This window comes from Gadus chalcogrammus, chromosome 11 (genome assembly GCF_026213295.1).
Source record: "Gadus chalcogrammus isolate NIFS_2021 chromosome 11, NIFS_Gcha_1.0, whole genome shotgun sequence".
In the NCBI taxonomy this organism is placed as follows: domain Eukaryota; kingdom Metazoa; phylum Chordata; class Actinopteri; order Gadiformes; family Gadidae; genus Gadus; species Gadus chalcogrammus.
This window is the reverse complement of record NC_079422.1, coordinates 26073044-26092531: the sequence shown is the minus strand read 5'-3', so window position 1 is coordinate 26092531 and position 19488 is coordinate 26073044. Positions and strand designations below refer to the sequence as shown.

At 47.5% G+C, this 19488-nt stretch overlaps 1 protein-coding gene across 3 annotated transcripts; it reads left to right on the top strand.

Moving 5' to 3' along the window:
• Positions 1 to 177: 177 nt before the first annotated feature.
• zgc:110329 (uncharacterized protein LOC550500 homolog) lies at positions 178 to 18798 on the top strand. 3 transcript variants are annotated; one of them, XM_056601814.1, is made up of 11 exons: positions 178 to 473; positions 572 to 736; positions 1197 to 2035; positions 5079 to 5201; positions 10766 to 10951; positions 11423 to 11497; positions 11643 to 11738; positions 13159 to 13275; positions 14165 to 14215; positions 14636 to 14752; positions 16582 to 18798. In XM_056601814.1, exons 5-11 carry the CDS (start codon positions 10769 to 10771, stop codon positions 16915 to 16917), a joined length of 975 nt encoding a protein of 324 aa, XP_056457789.1. In that variant the 5' UTR covers positions 178 to 473; positions 572 to 736; positions 1197 to 2035; positions 5079 to 5201; positions 10766 to 10768; the 3' UTR covers positions 16918 to 18798. The 3 variants fall into 3 exon arrangements, with proteins under 3 accessions (XP_056457789.1, XP_056457788.1, XP_056457787.1); XM_056601813.1 differs by lacking the exon at positions 1197 to 2035 and having other exon boundaries at positions 178 to 736; XM_056601812.1 differs by lacking the exons at positions 178 to 473; positions 572 to 736; positions 1197 to 2035; positions 5079 to 5201 and adding an exon at positions 6317 to 6737 and having other exon boundaries at positions 16582 to 18797.
• Positions 18799 to 19488: the final 690 nt, after the last annotated feature.

Below are 19488 nucleotides of genomic sequence, written 5' to 3'. Positions count from 1 at the left end.
ATGTAAATCTGGAGCACCGAAGAATGATAGATTAAGGAATCTCTGCCTGTCGAATGAATGCTTTACTATTCTTTCTCACTGCGCCCTCTTGTGGTTAATTTGGTCATGAATCCCCAACATCTTTCAGAGATATTCAGATTAGCAGACTGTATTCAGATTCATTTTGCGTGACTACTTGTCACGTTTTTTTCACTTTGAGTTTGAGCACTATATGTTTTTGTAGAGATATATGATGCAAACATAGTATACTAGTGTGTTGTAAACCTGTCTTCACTGAGTCCAAACAGAACTGAGTAGGATGTTTACAAGTCATCGGTACACAAGATGACCAACAGAAAGTAAGAGTTCAGAGTCAATCATCGATCAGTGAGTCAATCATTCATCCGTTTGTCTGATTGATGACCAGAAATAGATATGTTCACAGGTGGATTTTATTAAACGGGGCAAACCACTCCAAAAGACAGGAATATGATGTAGGCTACACCATTCTAGGTGTCCATCTCACAATCAGATGTTTTTTCTTCTGCAGACGTCGTTGTTGTTGTTAGTGTGTTTGTTTGTCCTTCCCCAGGATCCTGTCCGGTGTCTGCGGGCCCCGGGGGGGTCGATGGAGAGGGGGCCTCTGTCTGGAGGGCCTTGTGTGGGAGTCAGATGTTATCATCCAGCACCGGGCCGCCGTCTGAGCCGAGGTTGGAGTGAAGGAGAGAGGAATGGCAGCCCTTTGCGTCTCATTAATGTGAGTGACATCGCGGCGCGACGGAGGGCGACGCCGCGGAGCCGGTCCCTGTTCTGAGAGCGGCGGCGCCGGGTTGTGGTTTGGAATGAGTTAATGTCACGTTAGAAGACATTTCATCACAGAAGATAATTACTAGCACCAGTCGTTCTTGTGCGTCGGGGCACATGAGCGTGCGTGCGTGCATGTGTGTGTGTGCGTGTATGTTTGTGCGTGTCCTTTTGTTTGTGTGTGTGTGCGTGTGCATGTGCATGTGTGTGTGTGCGCGTGTGCATGTGTGTGTGCGCGTGTGCATGTGTATGTGTGTGTGCATGTGTGTGTGTGCATTTTTATGTGTGTGCATGTGTGTATGTGCACGTGTGCATGTGTATCTGTGTTTGTGTGTGCGTGCATGTGCGTGTGTGTGTGTGAGAGTGAGTTCCTGGAGGTGGCAGGCTGGATCCTACCCCTGGTGCCCCAACAGGTTCTCCTGAAGGCGGCCAGACCACCGGGGCCGGACGGACGTTACACGTCACATGCACCCAGGGCGGCCGATTGGAACCGGGTTACCGCGGTAACCAGGTGAGGTAACCCGTTTCCACCGGAAGGAAAACCCTGTGAGGAGACCTAAGGTAATCGGAACTGGGTTCGAGTCCCGGCGGCCAAAGGGTCGTGGGTTCCATCCCTCCTCTACTGAATGATTAGACCCTCACCAGGGCATACTCATCACAGACACACGCCAACCCCGGTGGTTAACGTGGCGGTGAGGGATTCCACCGGCGCCTTTAGCCAAAGCCACCTCGGAGGGAGGCTGAGAACAATCAGGCAGAGGAGATTGTACTTGTGGTTGAAGAAAGGAAGTGTGCTGCATGAGGTTCGTATTGAACGTCGTGACACCTGCAGCGCTGAGAGAGGCCGCGGGATCGGGAACAGAAGGGGAGAGGGAAGAAATGGGAATGTTTGATCTGGGATTATTGTTTCTTTTTTTGAGATGAAAAGAAACGGGAATACTTTGGACTCGGCCAACCCAGCCCCGCTGCCCCGGGGCCCATGAGCAATCGCTGTGAGACGGGGAGACGGCATGAGGAGTCGCTGTGTCACAGCCACCAGCATCTGAGGCGGGTCCTGTCATCTGAGGGTCCAGTGACGGCCGAGCCTTCCGGTGGACATTGATTTCCTGTTGTCTCTGATTCATCACTTCCTTTACACACAAGATGTCCCAGCCTGCTCGGCTGTCCCTGGTCTAAACGCATGGCATCACACCAGAGAGCAGCTGAAGTCGATATCCACCGCTATGGAAGGGCCTCGTTTGGTTACGTTGTGGTGAGCTGATTGGTCGACCACTTGGATCAAGTGTCAAATCGTTTTATTTTCAATTGTGCAGTAAGCTATGACACAGCTTGAATTCTTACATCATTTAGAATTTAAGTAGGATGAATACAGACGGAATACGTACACTTATTGTATGTTGTACATCCTGGCACTTAAAAATAGTACTTCATCTTATCCTAGCTATCTTTGTTTTATATGGGGAATGGGTTAACCTAGCGATGGTTAGTGCTTGGCACTTCTTTATATGAACATCCTTACTGTACCGACAGCGATATATTGTTTCTTCCTTCTGAAAAATGTACTTATTGTAAGTCGCTTTGGATAAAAGCTTCTGCTAAATGCCCTAAATGTAATTCTGAAGGAATGATAATTATTATTAGGCCCTTCATGATTTTTGTTTAATCAACTCCCATTCTGCCCTACCCTAGCCCATTTCATTTCTTAGTCAACCTTTCCTTACCTCACAGCCTGACCTCCCAAACCGTATCTAAAGTCAGCAGCCAGCCTGGACATCAAACCGCCAGTGGCTGTTCTCACTGTATCAGAAATAGGGTGATGCCATCTATTGGCTGCCGCTAACCAATCCAAAGGTCAGGGAGAGAAAGTCACTGCAAGCCTTCCCTCCTTCCCGAGGGTTGATATACGACCACCTGAGTGCAGTCCATCAGGGTGAGACCCACTGCCACTCATACCAGACCCAGGAGCTCAGAGCCCATTGGCTCATCCACGCTAGGAAGATCAATGTCTTTATTGATTTATACACCAATCCAATTTATTTTAAATAAATTATATAGTTATATTTTATGGGATGTTGTGTGTGCACTGATGGACAGGAGCGTGAAGAGAGACAGGGTTGGAGACGAGAGAGAATCAGAAGTAGCGTAGGACAACTGGTGGCCAATAGCCATATGTACAGAGACGCTATGATGGCCGATAGCCATTACGGTCGTACCAAAATGTCGACGCACTGGAAAGGCCAAGACTGGCCGTAACCCAATACCAGCGTCAAGGGGAGCTGCCGTTAAGCACCATGACATTTACTTAACTCAACCGATTTCAAAGAGTGGATTTTATAATAACATTAAATTATATTTTATATAAAATGTTTATATTCTGTATTGTATTTGTTTGTACTCTACTAGATCATGGGTCAACATATAGTTGAGATAGTTAAAAACGAGTCATTAATAGTGGTTTAGAATGTAAACGTCATTTGACAGCTCTGTTGAATACTTGATTCTGATTGGTCGATTACGACATTCAGGGGTCGGTTATTTCTGAAAGGTTGAACCTGCTCTGAATAAAATACCGTTGCTATGGACAATGTTTCCAACCATAGAATCTAACAGACAATTATTATCACTGGAGGCAATTGCATCTTTTAAAATCAATCAAAGAAAAATGGAAAAACACAATATTGTGTCAAAATTATAATTTGCTGCGCAATAGACAGCATAATGTAGATCGAGCCGGTTATTCTCGCAAAATAAAGTCCTCAGGGCAAAGCAGGCCCCCTACAGGAGTTGGAGGGGTATAACAGGCTCTTCGTGTCTTACAAGTCTTACGTGGGGTTACCTTCATAGTCCAAACACCAGCGGGGTGAACCATTGGCTGCCAAGCAAGTTTATATTCTACCGGGATTCATTTAAACAAGGGGAGCATAATTCTGCATTAATTGCGTACTTTATCTTTCAATCTGATTATATAGATTTGTTCTCATTTACGTATTATTCAATATATTATAGCCTTCATGAATGGTGTGGTGATTAAAAATTGCAAACATGCATATTTAAACAGCTCTTATTCTCGTCACATTATAGCCACGCAGGAACCCTGTTGATATTATTCATCATTAATAAATTAATTATTAATTCAATGTGAAACAATGGAGAGGTTCGTAATCCCAGTCCCTTCTCATCTCTCCCTGCAGTAGGTGATATGGTTCTCAGAAGGGAGGGGATAGTAGATACTATAGGGTGATATGGTTCTCTGAAGAGGGTATAGATACTATAGGGAGATGTGGTTCTACGAAGAGAGGGGATAATAGGTACTATACAGTGATATGGTTCTCTGAAGAGTGGGGATAGTAGATACTATAGGGTCATACGGTCCTCTGAATAGTTGTCAGATGCAGGACAATGTTATTGTCCTGCCTGTCCTGTTGTTCATATCATTATATTGTATTAACACAGTTGTTTGTTAGGAGTAGGATTGTAAAGATGATTATAATAGAGGGACAAATCATAATAAAATATAATTACATGTTGACATATCCTTAGCTACCCTTGTGCCCATAGAATGTGCTTGTATAAACAGACAATAACCTTATGATGAAATGACATTATATTTTTTTCATTATCTTATTCATAAAAATATAATTGGACCAGAAATGTATTGACGTACTGGATTCTCTGAACACAATACACAGCATAATACTGAGTTGTGTGCACGTGTGTGTGTGCGTGTGTGTTTGTGTGTATGTGTGTATGTGTGTTTGTGTGTATGTGTGTATGTGTGTGTGTGTGTGTGCATGTGTGTGTTTGCGTGTGTGTGTGTGTGTGTGTGTGTGTGTGTGTGTGTTAGTATTTGCGTGTGTGTGTTTGTGTGTGTGTGTGTGTGGTGTGTGTGTGTGTGTGTGTGTGTGTGTGTGTGTGTGTGTGTGTGTGTGTGTGTTTGTGTGTGTGTGTGTGTGTGTGTGTGTGTGGTGTGTGTGTGTGTGTGTGTGTGTGTGTGTGTGTGTGTGTGTGTGTGTGTGTGTGTGTGTGTGTGTGTGTGTGTGTGTGTGTTTGTACACCTGAGAGAACAACATGATGAAATCAAAAAAAGAAAATAGATTACCTCAGTATATTTCATATCTCGGAATCAGTACTCTCAGCGTACAGATGTGTGTGTGTGTGTGTGTGTGTGTGTGTGTGTGTGTGTGTGTGTGTGTGTGTGTGTGTGTGTGTGTGTGTGTGTGTGTGTGTGTGTGTGTGTGTGTGTGTGTGTGTGTGTGTACGTGCACTCTGAGGTCCACCTGTGTGTTTTCATACAGGCAGATGGAGCGTCTCGGGGTCAGATGTCGGAGCAGAGGATTAGCGGATTACCTCCCGTACCCTCGTCCCCCTGACCTTCACACAGTTTGAGGGGTACCTCATCGCCTCCATGAGGAGTGAGGGTAGGATTACCGTTAGATAACAGACCTTCTTCAGGACGAGAGCACAAACACCTCAGCTACCTGTAGGCTCCCCCCTCCTGAATGACATCATCTCACGTCAGTGTCTTTGTCTGCTGAGTGGATAAATAGAAACAGCAGAGTGCATCACAGAGCCGTTACAGCAGCAGTGAACCTGTACATCGTTGATGGATACGAACTGCAACGCATTCAATGTTGTACGTCCTGGCACTAACTTTATACGCTTATTGTATGTTGTACCTCCTGGCACTTAATGTACACACTTATTGTATGTTGTACTATTGTTGTATTGTGTAGCATCTTATCCTATATCTTTGTTGTGTACGGGGAATGGGTTAACCTAGTGATTCTTAGTGCTTGGCACTTGTTTCTATGATTATCCTTATTGTACCGACAGCGATATATTGTTGGTTCTCTTTCTTCTGACCAATATACTTATTGTAAGTCGCTTTGGATAAGAGCTTCTGCTAATTGCCCTGAATGTAAATGTAAAGTATTCGTACCTTAAGCACCATTTTTAAAGATAGCGGGAATGTTCTGTGTTATATACGCAAATACCTAAAAAAAATGTACTGAAGATGGCCAATGTTTTGTTTTTTAATCGAAAATTGAATAATTATTCACAAAATATGAAATATCACAATGCGTCCTTCACATTGACAAGAAAGTAGGCATAAGTTGAAAGTATAAACCAAATATGGCCTTCATTGTCAGTACTCCATGCATTGCAGTAGGACCTTATGGATAAACAGCCACAGGCCAATCACCTGCTGACTCATCCAAACGCTTAAAGATGTCCAGCTGTAAACCTAATGGTGAGGGAATACACCTAGCAACCAGGGGTGTTATTCACTGATGCAAGCTCACGCAAGACATAATTTAGCTCAGTGTTTTCGTGTGTGTGTGTGTGTGTGTGTGTGTGTGTGTGTGTGTGTGTGTGTGTGTGTGTGTGTGTGTGTGTGTGTGTGTGTGTGTGTGTGTGTGTGTGTGTGTGTGTGTGTGTGTGTGTGTGTGTGTGTGTGTGTGTGTGTGTGTGTGTGTGTGTGTGTAATTTGTCAAATCCTCTCCCACTAAATCCGTCAGACGTGGCCAGCCGAACCGCGCGCTGGCCCTTTAAGGATGGAGTCAAAACAAAGCGTGTGTGTGTACGGCGGCGGCGCCGCACGGAAGTGATTGCGTGCGCTACGCACACACACATACACGAATACACACACACATACACGTACACAATCCACACAATAGAATGAGAGGAATAACAACGACGGTGTTCTTTTATAGAAGATTTTAAACGGGTGTGTGTGTCTGTGAGTGGGTCGGGGAGCGCACCGCGGGTGTGTGTGTGTGAGAGTCGGTCGGGGGAGCGCTTCACCGCGGGGGGCCAGCCGTCAGTAGCGTCCACCGCCCGGCGGCCCAGCAGCCTCCGTCTCCGCCATGCCGTCCTACTCGGAGCTCCGGAAGACCAACCGCTTTTACTACTTCATCAAATTCACCCTCAACATCTACTCCATGCTCTTCTCGGTGAGTGATCAGTGATCCCCGATCCCCGGTCCCTCCCAGTCCCTCCCGGTCGGTTCCCCGGGGTTCGGTAGTCTCGGGTCTCCGGCAGGTGATCACCGACCACACCGCCGTTCATCATTCATCTGACGTCGGTGGGGTTTTATCGTGATATCACACATCATCTGACGTGAATACCCCCCTATGATTTAGTGGATTGTGCAGACTGGTTTACATATCGCCGACATATCGCCGACAAAGGGCTGGTATCGGGGTGGATGTGGTGGTGCAGGGCGGAGGATGGGCTGGGAGGATCCTGGTGGAAAGGATTCTCCGCCAACACAAAATGGCTTCATTGTTGCCCGTGGCCCTGAAACGATCGTTATTCACCGTGATATGAATAACGCCTGTACACCAGAGAGGATATGAGGACGGGGAGGTTGTTAGTTCAAACCCCGCCACTCTCATCCTACGGCCGGAGGGCCTCGTTTGGTTTCACGGTGTCATAAACAAGGATGTGTTTTCACCTACTGTAGACTCGCTTCTTACTATCGGGGTTGAATAATGAACTGGTGATGAATGACGTGTGTGTGTTTTTTACCGTGTGTGTGTGTGTGTGTGTGTGTGTGTGTGTGTGTGTGTGTGTGTGTGTGTGTGTGTGTGTGTGTGTGTGTGTGTGTGTGTGTGTGTGTGTGTGTGAGAGGGCGGTCATACAGGGTCTAGACCCGCAGGTCCGTCCAGACCCCAGGAATGCTGATCCAACAGGCCGCCCTCTATGCTGCTGTAGTGTGTTCTGATGATGACAGCGCTGGGGCCCAGTGTCCTGCACTATGGGCTAGTAGTGTGTTATGTTGACCTAGTAGTCTGTTACTATGGGCTAGTAGTGTGTTATGTTGACCTAGTAGTCTGTTACTATGGGCTAGTAGTGTGTTATTATGGGCTAGTAGTGTGTTATTATGGGCTAGTAGTGTGTTATTTTGGCCTAGTAGTGTGTTACTATGGGCTAGTAGTGTGTTATTATGGGGTAGTAGTGTGTTATTATGGGCTAGTAGTGTGTTATGTTGACCTAGTAGTGTGTTACTATGGGCTAGTAGTGTGTTACTATGGGCTAGTAGTGTGTTATGTTGACCTAGTAGTGTGTTACTATGGGCTAGTAGTGTGTTATGTTGACCTAGTAGTGTGTTACTATGGGCTAGTAGTGTGTTATGTTGACCTAGTAGTGTGTTACTATGGGCTAGTACTGTGTTATTATGGGCTAGTAGTGTGTTACTATGGGCTAGTAGTGTGTTACTATGGGCTAGTAGTCTGTTATTATGGGCTAGTAGTGTGTTATTATGGGCTAGTACTGTGTTATTATGGGCTAGTAGTGTGTTATTATGGGTTGGTTATGTGTAATATAGTGGGTTGTATCTGTTGAGTATTTTGTTTATAATGAGTTGACAATAGGGTGGTTTCATAGACAACATCACTCATTATATCATGCTCATATTCAACCACATTTATGCATTCTGTCTCCAAAAAATGGATTACAATGTTGGCGTTGGGGGTAACCATGGGGATAACACCTGCCTATTCATAGAACGGTCAGCCAAAGATACACAGTGTTGGAATTCAAGCTGAAACAGCTATTCACTTACACTTTAAGATCCCGTAATTTAAAAGGTACTGCAGCCAAGTTACTGTGTTAAAATATAATAAAATATAACATTTTCATTACAGGTTAATATATTTCCTTTAATTACAGAAACAATTATCTGATTTGCTGTAATAATGGCAGTGTGCCAACGGTTTGGGCCTCCAGATAAAATGCAGATAGCCTACAGTAAACAAAGCAGCACGCCAGTAGAACTATAAAGACGTCTTCCTACATTAACACTAAACTACCATGGGCTAGTAGTGTGTTATTATGGGCTAGTAGTGTGTTATTATGGGCTAGTAGTCTGTTAGTATGGCCTAACTACTAAATAGTGTATTATCATGAAATACGTGTCCAACATTTATGCAGAACAACATCATGTCTTCTGCAATTTCCAGATTAACATTTACATTTAGGGCGTTTAGCACACGCTTTTATCCAAAGCAACTTACAATCAGTACATTTCTCAGTAGAGGTACAGTAAGGATGACCATAGAACCAAGTGCCAAGCCCTAACAATCGCTAGGTTAACCCATTCCCCCTATATAACAAAGCTAGGTAGGAGAAGACGCTACACAATGCTAAGTAGCATTGTGTAGCAGATCCATCCAGATCCATTCCCAGGAGGATAGGCTCCCGGTCCGGACCCAGGGTCAGTCCACCGTCGGGGTTCAATGCGACGCGAGTCCTGAAGTCCTCCAGTCAGTGATGTAGTTGTAGTTTTCCATATTTTCCCGCCACCGCCACTGCAGTAAGGAAAAGCGCTTCCATCAGGCCTGGGAGGCGAGCCAGGGAAGCGCGCTGGGAGGTTTTTACGGCGGGCTGTTTGGAGGCTGACGATGCCCGATGCTGCTCAGCAGAGTGCCTCGTCTGCTAATGAGTAAATCAATGGCGGGAACGTCTGTGTTGGTATCCTCGCCGCTGCTCGCTTGCCCCAGAGAGCTAGGGAACGGGGCTCACCCCACACGCCCTCTGATTAGTCTCCTGCTCCCTGAAAACGGTCCGTAGCTCTGTCTGAAGTAGCGCTTAACTCAATCCCCTTTAAGGTAGTGCTGTCTACTGCCTGGGTCCAGGGCAAAACCCATGTGATGCTAGGCTATACCATATCATACCGTGCTAAGCTATGCTACTCTATGCTATGCTATTATGCTACAGTATGCTATACTACGTTACACCTTGCTGATGAATACTAAATACTTTACTTCAGTCCTTAAGTGTATACGATACTAAACTGTATCATACTATTCTAGATACTATACTAGATAATACAGCTATATCCATATATAGATATAAAGAAGACAATGTATACTGTAGTAAACTATTGATTACTTTTCAGCAGCTAAGTGTGTCCTCTCTCATCTGAACCAGGTTCTCAGAGGCCCCTAAACTGAAGGGCTGGTTATGGTCCCACGTTCAGCAACACGAGGGGGTTACGGACCCCTTACGCCCTTGGGGACCCTCCTTGCGTCCACCGCAAGGGCCTGGCGTGCGCCTCCCAATATTTTTTAACCGTGGCGTCGTGGCGACGCAGCAGCAAGGGCTGTGATTGGTCCACTTACTAAAACCCGACGCAGAACCATAGAGGTTAAGGATATGCGTTGTAGCGTCGGCGTGGTCGCTGCGTTGCGTGAACGTGGAACCGTAATCAGCCCTTTAGGAACTGTGATGAAGATGGTTTGAGTGACAGCTGTGTGAACACGGGCCCTTCATTCAGCGCTTAGCTGCACGAGTGAGACGTCTCAGAGAGCAGACGTGTGAGAGCAACACACTGCAGGCCTGGGGCCTGTAATGACACCTCCAGGGGCCCGGAGAGGGGGCCCAAGGGACCCCTCATCATGATGAAGACGATGACTCAACTGATACTGCGGTCTGAACATTAACTCTCTCTGTCTGTCTGTCTGTCTGTCTGTCTGTCTGTCTGTCTGTCTGTCTGTCTGTCTGTCTGTCTGTCTGTCTGTCTGTCTGTCTGTCTGTCTGTCTGTCTGTCTGTCTGTCTGTCTGTCTCGCTCTCTCTCTCTCTCTCTCTCTCTCTCTCTCTCTCTCTCTCTCTCTCCTCTCTCTCCCTCTCCCTCTCCCTCTCTCTCCCTCTCTCTCCCCCCCTCTCCCTCTCCCTCTCCCTCTCCCTCTCTCTCTCTCTCTCTCTTCTCTCTCTCTCTCTCTCTCTCTCTCTCTCTCTCTCTCTCTCTCTCTCCCTCCCCACTCTCTCTCTCTCTCTACTCTCCTCTCCACCCTTCTCTCTCTCTCTCTCTCCTCTCTCTCTCTCTCCCTCTCTCTCCCCCCCTCTCCCCCCTCTCTCTCTCCCTCCTCCCTCTCCCGTCTCTCCCTCTCTCTCTCTCCACTCCTCCCCTCCTCTCTCTCTCTCCCTCTCTCTCCCTCTCCCTCCCCCCCTCTCCCTCCCCCCCTCTCCCCCCTCCAGCTGATGGGGCTGTGTGTGCTGTGTGTTGGGGTGTACGCGGAGGTGGAGCGCCAGAAGAACCGCACCCTGGAGGGGGTGTTCCTGGCCCCGGCCGTGGTGCTCATCCTGCTGGGGCTGGTGATGTTCACCGTGTCGCTGGTGGGCATGGTGGGCTCGCTGAGGGACAACAAGACCCTGCTGCACATGGTGGGTGCACTGCGTGCGCGTGTGTGTGTGTGTGTGTGTGTGTGTGTGTGTGTGTGTGTGTGTGTGTGTGTGTGTGTGTGTGTGTGTGTGTGTGTGTGTGTGTGTGTGTGTGTGTGTGTTGGCTTGATTACCAGGACCTGTGTTGTCTTTTTAATGGTAATATAGCTCTTGATAATAAGACTTATACTATTAGGTACTACCGTTAGGATATGATCTTAATATATTTTTTTCATAACAATGTTGATGCTATTGTTGAGGGAAAGGAGATAATTCTATCCCTTAATTTTTCTCTATTCCACCTTTTCTCCGTCTGTCTGTCTGTCTGTCTGTCTGTCTGTCTGTCTGTCTGTCTGTCTGTCTGTCTGTCTGTCTGTCTGTCTGTCTGTCTGTCTGTCTGTCTGTCTGTCTGTCTGTCTGTCTGTCTGTCTATCTGTCTGTCCCTCCCTATGTCTCTCGCCCCTCTCTCTCCAGTTCCTGTGTGTTCTGTGTGTGCTGCTGCTCCTTCAGGCCGTGGCTCTCATCACCGCGCTCATCTTCGAGAAGAAGGTACGTGACTTTTGACCCCAGCACCACGTACACATGCATAAACAATAAAAAAGCCTCCCAAAACGTTTATTTTATTCTTCTCCCTCTCTCTCTCTCTCTCTCTCTCTCTCTCTCTCTCTCTCCCCTGTGTCTCTCTCCCCTGCAGACCTCGGCTCTGTTCCAGAAGAGCATCCGAGAGGGGATCAAGCACTACTACGACGACCTGGACTTCAAGAACATCCTGGACTTCGTGCAGCAGAAGGTGAGGTCCCGGGGGTCTAGAGGGTCTAGACGAGGGTCTAGAGGGTCCAGGGGGTCTAGAGGGTCTAGACGAGGGTCTAGAGGGTCCAGCCGGTCCAGAGAGATCGCGTCCGGACCGCCCCCCTCAGTCCTACCAGGGGTCCCGGCCCCATGGAGGCCTGAAGGCCCCCCACGGTCTAGCGGACCGGAGCGATGCCTCCCTGATCTCCTCTCTCTACATGGTCCTCTGCTCCTCATCAGTGGCTACACATCATCCTAATACGCTCAAAGGAAGTCAGACTTTATTTTTATGCGCCACAGTAATGCCGCGTTTCCACTGCAGGGTGCGGTACGGTTCGGTTCGCCTCAGTCCGGTAGGGAGGGGGCGGTATAGCCCAGCTCAGTTCCGAGGTCGCGTTTCCACCGCCGACAGTACCCTTTATGGTAGGCCGGATGTCGATCGCCGCGGCAGCTACGTAAACATCGTAAACAACGACTTCCTCCCCAAGAATGCAGAGGAACGTCTCCACCTCCTTGTTCGCCCAAGCAAGCGTTTTACGCGACATGTTCATTGTAAAGAATAATACCTCGAGTCTACTGTTTGTTTGTTTTTATCCCCATGTCGCCCGGAAGTGACGATTCTGTCGACCAATCAACGGAGGGGGTGTGCAGCCCGAATTTTCCGGCACCCTTTCAGGCGTCTCAGTACCCCAACGGAGGAGTCCTGAAGACGAGGGCAAAACGAGTACGGCTCAGTCCGGGTCACGCCCACTTTTGGCGGTGGAAACGCAATCCGTACCGCACCTTTGCGAACCGAACCGTAACGCACCCTGCAGTGGAAACGCGCCATAAAAGTCTCTTTAAAGTCACACTGTGTTCGATTGAGCCCCTCTGAGTCACTGGGGGGGGGGGAGGGGGCTAATGGGATTGAGTGGCTTAAGGCTTTCAGCCCAGTGTTATAGAGAGGAGTCCATTCTGCCCAGGAAATTGTGTCTTTGTTGAGGAAGCCATTTTAACTTGGAGAGGGGCTTATTGGTCAAAGCCTGACAGGAGCCCAGAGTAGCACCCCAACAGTTTGTTAATTGGACTCTTTAAATCCCCTTTATTTCCCCGTCTAGTGACACTCGTAGGAGTGCCCCCCCAAAGGTTGTGTGGCCGGACACTCCGCTGGGTGACGTCATTGCAGGGTAGAAATTTGAAGTGGACTGGAACTGCTAATCAACCTCGGTGATCAAGCAGGGGCAATTTAATTGAACCTGTAAATGGAACCAGTAAATTGAATTTGTTAATTGAACCAGTTAATTGAATATGTTCATTTAACCACTTAATTGAATGTGTTAATTAATATTGTTAATTTCGCCAGTTAATTGAATCAGTTAATTGTTCCTGTTAATTGACCCTGTTAATTGATCGGGTTAATTGAGGTCGTTAACGCTCCCCAGTTCTCGTGCTGCGGCGGGGACGAGTATAAGGACTGGAGCGTGAACCAGTACCACTTCTGCAACGGCACCGGTCCGCTGGCCTGTGGCGTGCCGTACACGTGCTGCCTGCAGCACGAGGTGAGTCCCCATGGCAACGAGGAGACCTGCTCACAGTCTCTAATGCGTCATCATCATCATCATCATCATCATCATCATCATCATCATCATCATCATCATCATCATCATCATCATCATCATCATCATCATCATCATCATCCTCCTCCTCTCCTCCTCCTCCTCCTCCTCCTCCTCCTCCTCCTCCTCCTCCTCCTCCTCCTCCTCTAGAGAGGCAGGGCAGAGATCCAGATCTGGACAGACAGCTTTTAGACGGAGGGAGAGTAGTCGAGGTTTCACCTGGAGATTGATCAACGTGTGGCCAATGGATACGCTATGTTTTAGTACAATATTACTTTTTATTGACTTATTTGATCTACGTTTAGTTTTTGTCCATGTTGAAGTTTGTCAATGGTACCGTCTGTTGACTGATCTGTCTGTCTGTCTGTCTGTCTGTCTGTCTGTCTGTCTGTCTGTCTGTCTGTCTGTCTGTCTGTCCAGGTCGTTCTAGGGAAACGTCACATTTATAAACGACACAAACCAGTAGTATAGTCAGACGGTTAGCCCTGTTGAGCTTCATGAAATCACTTTGTCCCCCCCCCCCCCCCCCACACCCCCTCTTTAGAGCAGATGTGCCTCATGGCTTACTGAGCTCTGATACCTGAACCACTGGAGCCAGACAGACCCTAATGGGTTCTGCTGGACAATCTTAGACACACTCTCTCTGACTCACACACACACACAAACGTACACATGCACATGCACATATAGCTAGATAGATCTCTTCACTCCTGGCAAGCGAGTCCACGCTCTGCAGACCAGAGATTAGTAGGTGTGTGTGTGTGTGTGTGTGTGTGTCTGCCGTGTGTTTGTGTTAATGAGTTTAAATGATGTTGAACTCTTTTCGTTGCAGGTTGGAGAAGTGGTCAACACATTCTGTGGCTACAAGACCCTTACTCAACAGGTGAGCTTCAACTCTGTTTTATCTCTTTGTTTTAAATCTGTTTTAACTTTGAGTTTTAGTATTGAGCTGGCGTAGTTTGGACACGGCCGTAGAGAGACTTCATCTGAAGCAGCAGCAGCAGCTGTCTGTTTGAAACCTCGCTCGTCTGGGCTGTCTGACCCCCATCAGAGAGAGGGCGTGGCGCCGGGGTCAGACCCAGAACCTTCTCTCTCTGATGGGGGTCGCAGACCTCGCCTCACACGGGAAGCCGCTGTAGTTTGGAGATCGCTTTGTGTGGACCAGGCTGATGGCTGTTTCACTGGGTTCTTCTAAGAAGTGTGTGTGTGTGTGTGTGTGTGTGTGTGTGTGTGTGTGTGTGTGTGTGTGTGTGTGTGTGTGTGTGTGTGTGTGTGTGTGTGTGTGTGTGTGTGTGTGTTCCAGCGCGAGGCGTTGCACGAGCTGATACACGTGCGCGGCTGTATCCACGCCGTCAACCTCTGGATGAGCGACAACATCGGGATGACGGTGGCCCTGTGCTGCGCCATCGGCCTGCCCCAGGTAACACTCTCACTCTCTCACTAACTCACTAACTCACTCTCTCACTACTCAGTCCCAGGTAGCATCACTCTCACTCTCTCATTACTACGCCCCGGGTAACAATCACTCTCTCACTACTCAGTCTCACTCTCTCACTACTCAGCCCCAGGTAACAAGCACTCTCTCACTATCTCACTCTCTCACTACTAAGCCCAAGGTAACATAACTCTCTCACTACTAAGCCCCAGGTAACATCACTCTCACTATCTCACTCTCTCACTACTAAGCCCCAGCTAACATCACTCTCACTATCTCACTCTCTCACTACTAAGCCCAAGGTAACAAAACTCTCTCACTACTCAGTCCCAGGTAACATCACTCTCACTATCTCACTCTCTCACTACTAAGCCCCAGGTAACATAACTCTCTCACTCTCTCACTACTCAGTCCCAGGTAACATCACTCTCACTCTCTCACTACTACGCCCCGGGTAACAATCACTCTCTCACTACTCAGTCTCACTCTTTCACTACACTGTCTCACTCTCTCACCACTCAGCCCTAGGTACCCCTCACTCTATCACTCTCTCTCTACCTAGTCTCACTCTCCCACTGCTCAGCCTCACTCGTTGTCTTAACTGGCTCCAACCGGTTCATTCAGGATACAGCTGGTCATAGCTGGCTGGTAGTTATAGTAGTTGGCAGACAAAATGTCTCTGTTCACTAGACAGGATGAGGTGTTGAACCTCTTTGATCAGGTGTGTTATTAAAGAGAAAGCCTGGGATGCCCCTGGATATTTAAACCTGTTGAACTCTCAGATTCCGGGGTATTTCTATGAGGCGTATTTGCATTTTGATTGCCTCTTCAAAGCAACATCCTATCTTCCAGATCATCAGTATAATAATATACAGTAGGGCAGAAAGAACTGGAAGCCTTCTGCTTTGTTATCTGGTGAATGATCCGATATAATTGATGTGCTTCCTGTTACGTTCTTAAGACAAAAATAATGGGTGGGCCCGCCATTTTATCAACAATGACATTATTTAACAAAACCTAATGTCAGTTTGAAGTGATATTAACCAAACATAATGTCAGTTTGAAGTGATATTAACCAAATGTCAGTTTGAAGTGATATCTGTCAATCACTTAAAGGTCCCATGACATGCCACCGGGTGTGAGTGAGATTAGCCTTACAACCCGTTTTGAAAATCAGCCCCTTATAACATCACAAGTGGGCGTGTCCACCTAGATGTGTGCTGGCTAGATCAGTCTACCAGCCTACCCAGTGGACTGTAGCAAACATTGCTCATCTCTCCGTCACACATTTAGGTGGACACGCCCACTTGTGATGTCATGAGGGGCAGATTTTCTAAACGGAGTGACAGTGAAGGAGTGACAGAGTGAAGGAGTGACAGAGTGAAGGAGTGACAGAGTGAAGGAGTGACAGAGTGAAGGAGTGAAGGAGTGACAGAGTGAAGGAGTGACAGAGTGAAGGTGTGACAGAGTGAAGGAGTGACAGAGTGAAGGTGTGACAGAGTGAAGGAGTGACAGAGTGAAGGAGTGACAGAGTGAAGGAGTGACAGAGTGAAGGAGTGACAGAGTGAAGGAGTGACAGTGAAGGAGTGACAGAGTGAAGGAGTGACAGAGTGAAGGAGTGACAGAGTGAAGGAGTGACAGAGTGAAGGAGTGAAGGAGTGACAGAGTGAAGGAGTGACAGTGAAGGAGTGACAGAGTGAAGGAGTGACGGAGTGAAGGAGTGACAGAGTGAAGGAGTGACATATGGCCGCTGTGGCAGCAGAGTTGTTCTGTAGATGAATTCCTGAACATCCTCTCCCCTCTGCCCCTCCCAGCTGCTGGGCATCATGCTGAGCTGTGCCTTCTGGAACCTTCTGGTGGACATGAGCGAGTCCACCGACATGGTGGACTTCCGGCTGCTGAAGAAGTCGTTCCAGTACAGCGAGCTGGACCTGGCGGGCGCCGGCTGGTGCATGTGTCTTCCCCGGGACGGGGGCTACCTGCCGGTCCCGGCCAGCGAGCCCGAGCTGGACCCCATCGACCTCCACCTGCAGAAGCTGAAGAAGCAGCCCCCCCGCACCCACTCGCAGCTCCGCGAGCTGCAGGAGTCGCTGTCGGCCACGGGTCTGGACGAGGTGGACGCCGGGCGCAAGATCAAGAGGGAACACTGAGACGCAGGGGGGGGTCCTTCGGGCGTCGCCGCGTCTCCACGTCTCCGCTGTTCCTCGTAGCGCTTCGGGTTTTGTTTTCGAGGTTTGGTTTTGGTTCGGTTCTTCCGTTGGATTGGTTTGTTGATTTTTGGTTTGGTTGTTGTACAGTTGTTGGTTTGTCTTGTCGGAAGTCTTGTTGCACTACTTAAAAAGATGAAGCTATCTATCGAAGAATCGGGGGGGGTTTCGGTTGTTCGGAAGGAATTTGACGCGACTTAGCACTTTTTTCGGTTAATTCAGTTGCTTTATGGCAAAATGTGAAAATCAAACGCAGCTGTTAGGTTTTTGAAACCCAAATAGTTTAAGTTTATCGACGGTTAGAAATTAAAAGTATATTCTGCGATATCGGTTGTATCAGTACGGTTTGTCTCCGTACCGCCAACTAGTGGCAGACCAGGGGATACCGGACAGGCATGGTGCACTACTGTAACCAGGGCTTTAAATTTACATTTAAATGTTTGCTTCTGGAATGTTCCACTCCAGAGAACCGTTTAAAAGCAGTTCAGTTACTGCGAGGACGTAAGCTCTTATCCTACGTATTATCACTGGAGCTTTGTTTTTATTTGAAACCAACTCTAGCTGTGCGATTTAGCAACTCAAGTACTTTAAAGTAAAATTTATATCCAAGTCCTTCAGAAAAAGATGATTGGGTGTTTTTCCATCTCAGAGTGAACTGCCTCGGAGCTCACCGGAACCATCAATACTAATCTGCCGTGGTGCTGAGCTCGCTGTATTTAACTTTATTTAAACATCGGGTTTCTCTTCTGGCGATCGGAAAAAGAACCATGTATACATTGAGACATTTCTGTTCATGTTGAGTTATTCTATACATATTTCAGGTATCAACCGTTTGTTTTTTACATAAATGTTTTGTGCATTTTTTACTTGTATAATGAAGTTAATTCACCATTTCACCTTTTTGATCAGCTCTTTTTTTTTTTATGTAATATTTTACTAGTGTTACCAGTTTCTGGTGAAACGATGTCATTTCGTACTTTGAAGAACAGAAACAGATTAAACCTTTTAGACGCTTTTCTCTCTTGATTTCCGTGTTCTAGGTGGTGTTTAATCCAAGCCGAGCGCTCAGAGTGCTGCTGCTTACCTCAGGCCGTTTCCCACGGCCCCGCGTCCCCCAACACTATTCAAACAAACAAGCTTCTGATAAGGGTCCCAATGTCGGACCAGTATGAAGGGGCCACACATCTTGCGTGCTGCATCTGTGACTGATTTAGTATGTACGTTTTTTTATGATTTTTTTATTTGTGCAATGGGTTAATATTGTAAGATTGACAGCTGTGGAGTAAAGACAGGAATGCATGTTTTGTAACGTATGACGACTTATTAACAAACCGCTGTACAGTTGTGATGGGTTATTTTTAAGGGGTTCTCAGTCCATTGTATATTTTTAATGACTCTTTTCGTTGGTCCGCGTGTCTAAAGTCCAGCTGAAGTAAGGTTCAGGCGTTCTTTATCGGGTGGGTCTCATGTGCTGAGCGGCCCTCATGCCTTGTGTCTACACTGCTGGTCTTGTCAATAAAACAGAATTTGTCTACTGAAACTGAAGCTCGCGTGTTGCTTTTTTCTGTAGAGTGGTGCCGATCCGATACCATCACGTGACTAGCTCATTTACTACTCAGGAACAGAACATCACAAACAAGTGCAGTGTTATTCTGCGTTCGTTAAGGGTGGAAGAGGTGGAAAGTCTGAATTGGTATCGCGTCATCTCCGACCTACGTGTGCTCGAGCTAATACGTCGGAAAAACGTGGATGTTTGTTGCTGCCGCTGGGATAGTGCTGCGTTTTATATCCATCCGTCTCGGAGGTCCGAGGACGTTGCCTAGCGACACGCACAAACACGCCCATTTTCCTCTGCCGGCAAACTCGCCATCTCGGTTCAACTCAGTGATGACCGAGCAAAATTCCGAGACAGATTTCAAGATGGCTGCACCCATTGTGACTTGAAGTATGAACTGTTTTCATTGTGCTTGGACCACTTTGGTGGTTTAAATGGCAATTTCAATCACTCGTATTACTGCAATACCTTGCTGCGTCCGTATCTCTGCCTATGGCCTATAGCCTACTTATTTTGGAGCGCCTGGTCCTCTGCCAATGCTACCGCGACAACAGCTTTCCGGGTGGCGTCCATGTTTTCCTCCAACGACCGAGCGAAATAATAAAACGCTTGATGTGTGGGCGTGGCGTCAGATCCGAGATCCGAGTCGGTTCGCAGAGAATACTCAAACGCAGCATTAGACCTGGTGGGAGGGTGGAGTAGTATCAGATATATCCGGTCAACTCTAGTCCCACCTACTAGCAAAACACAATTTCCGATCTCTGCCTCAGGTGAGTTCGATTGCCGTACCCGGAGCGTGAAGAAGAACAACAAGAGGAAGGAGGAATCGATTTCTTTGGGGGGATGAATCTGTTTATGAGGTGACACCGTAGCCCCTCGTGTTTAAGAGGTGACTCCAGACCCAACAGGAGCCTCCGCAGCACTTTGTCAAGGCAGGTTACTTTGCATTTAAACAAGGT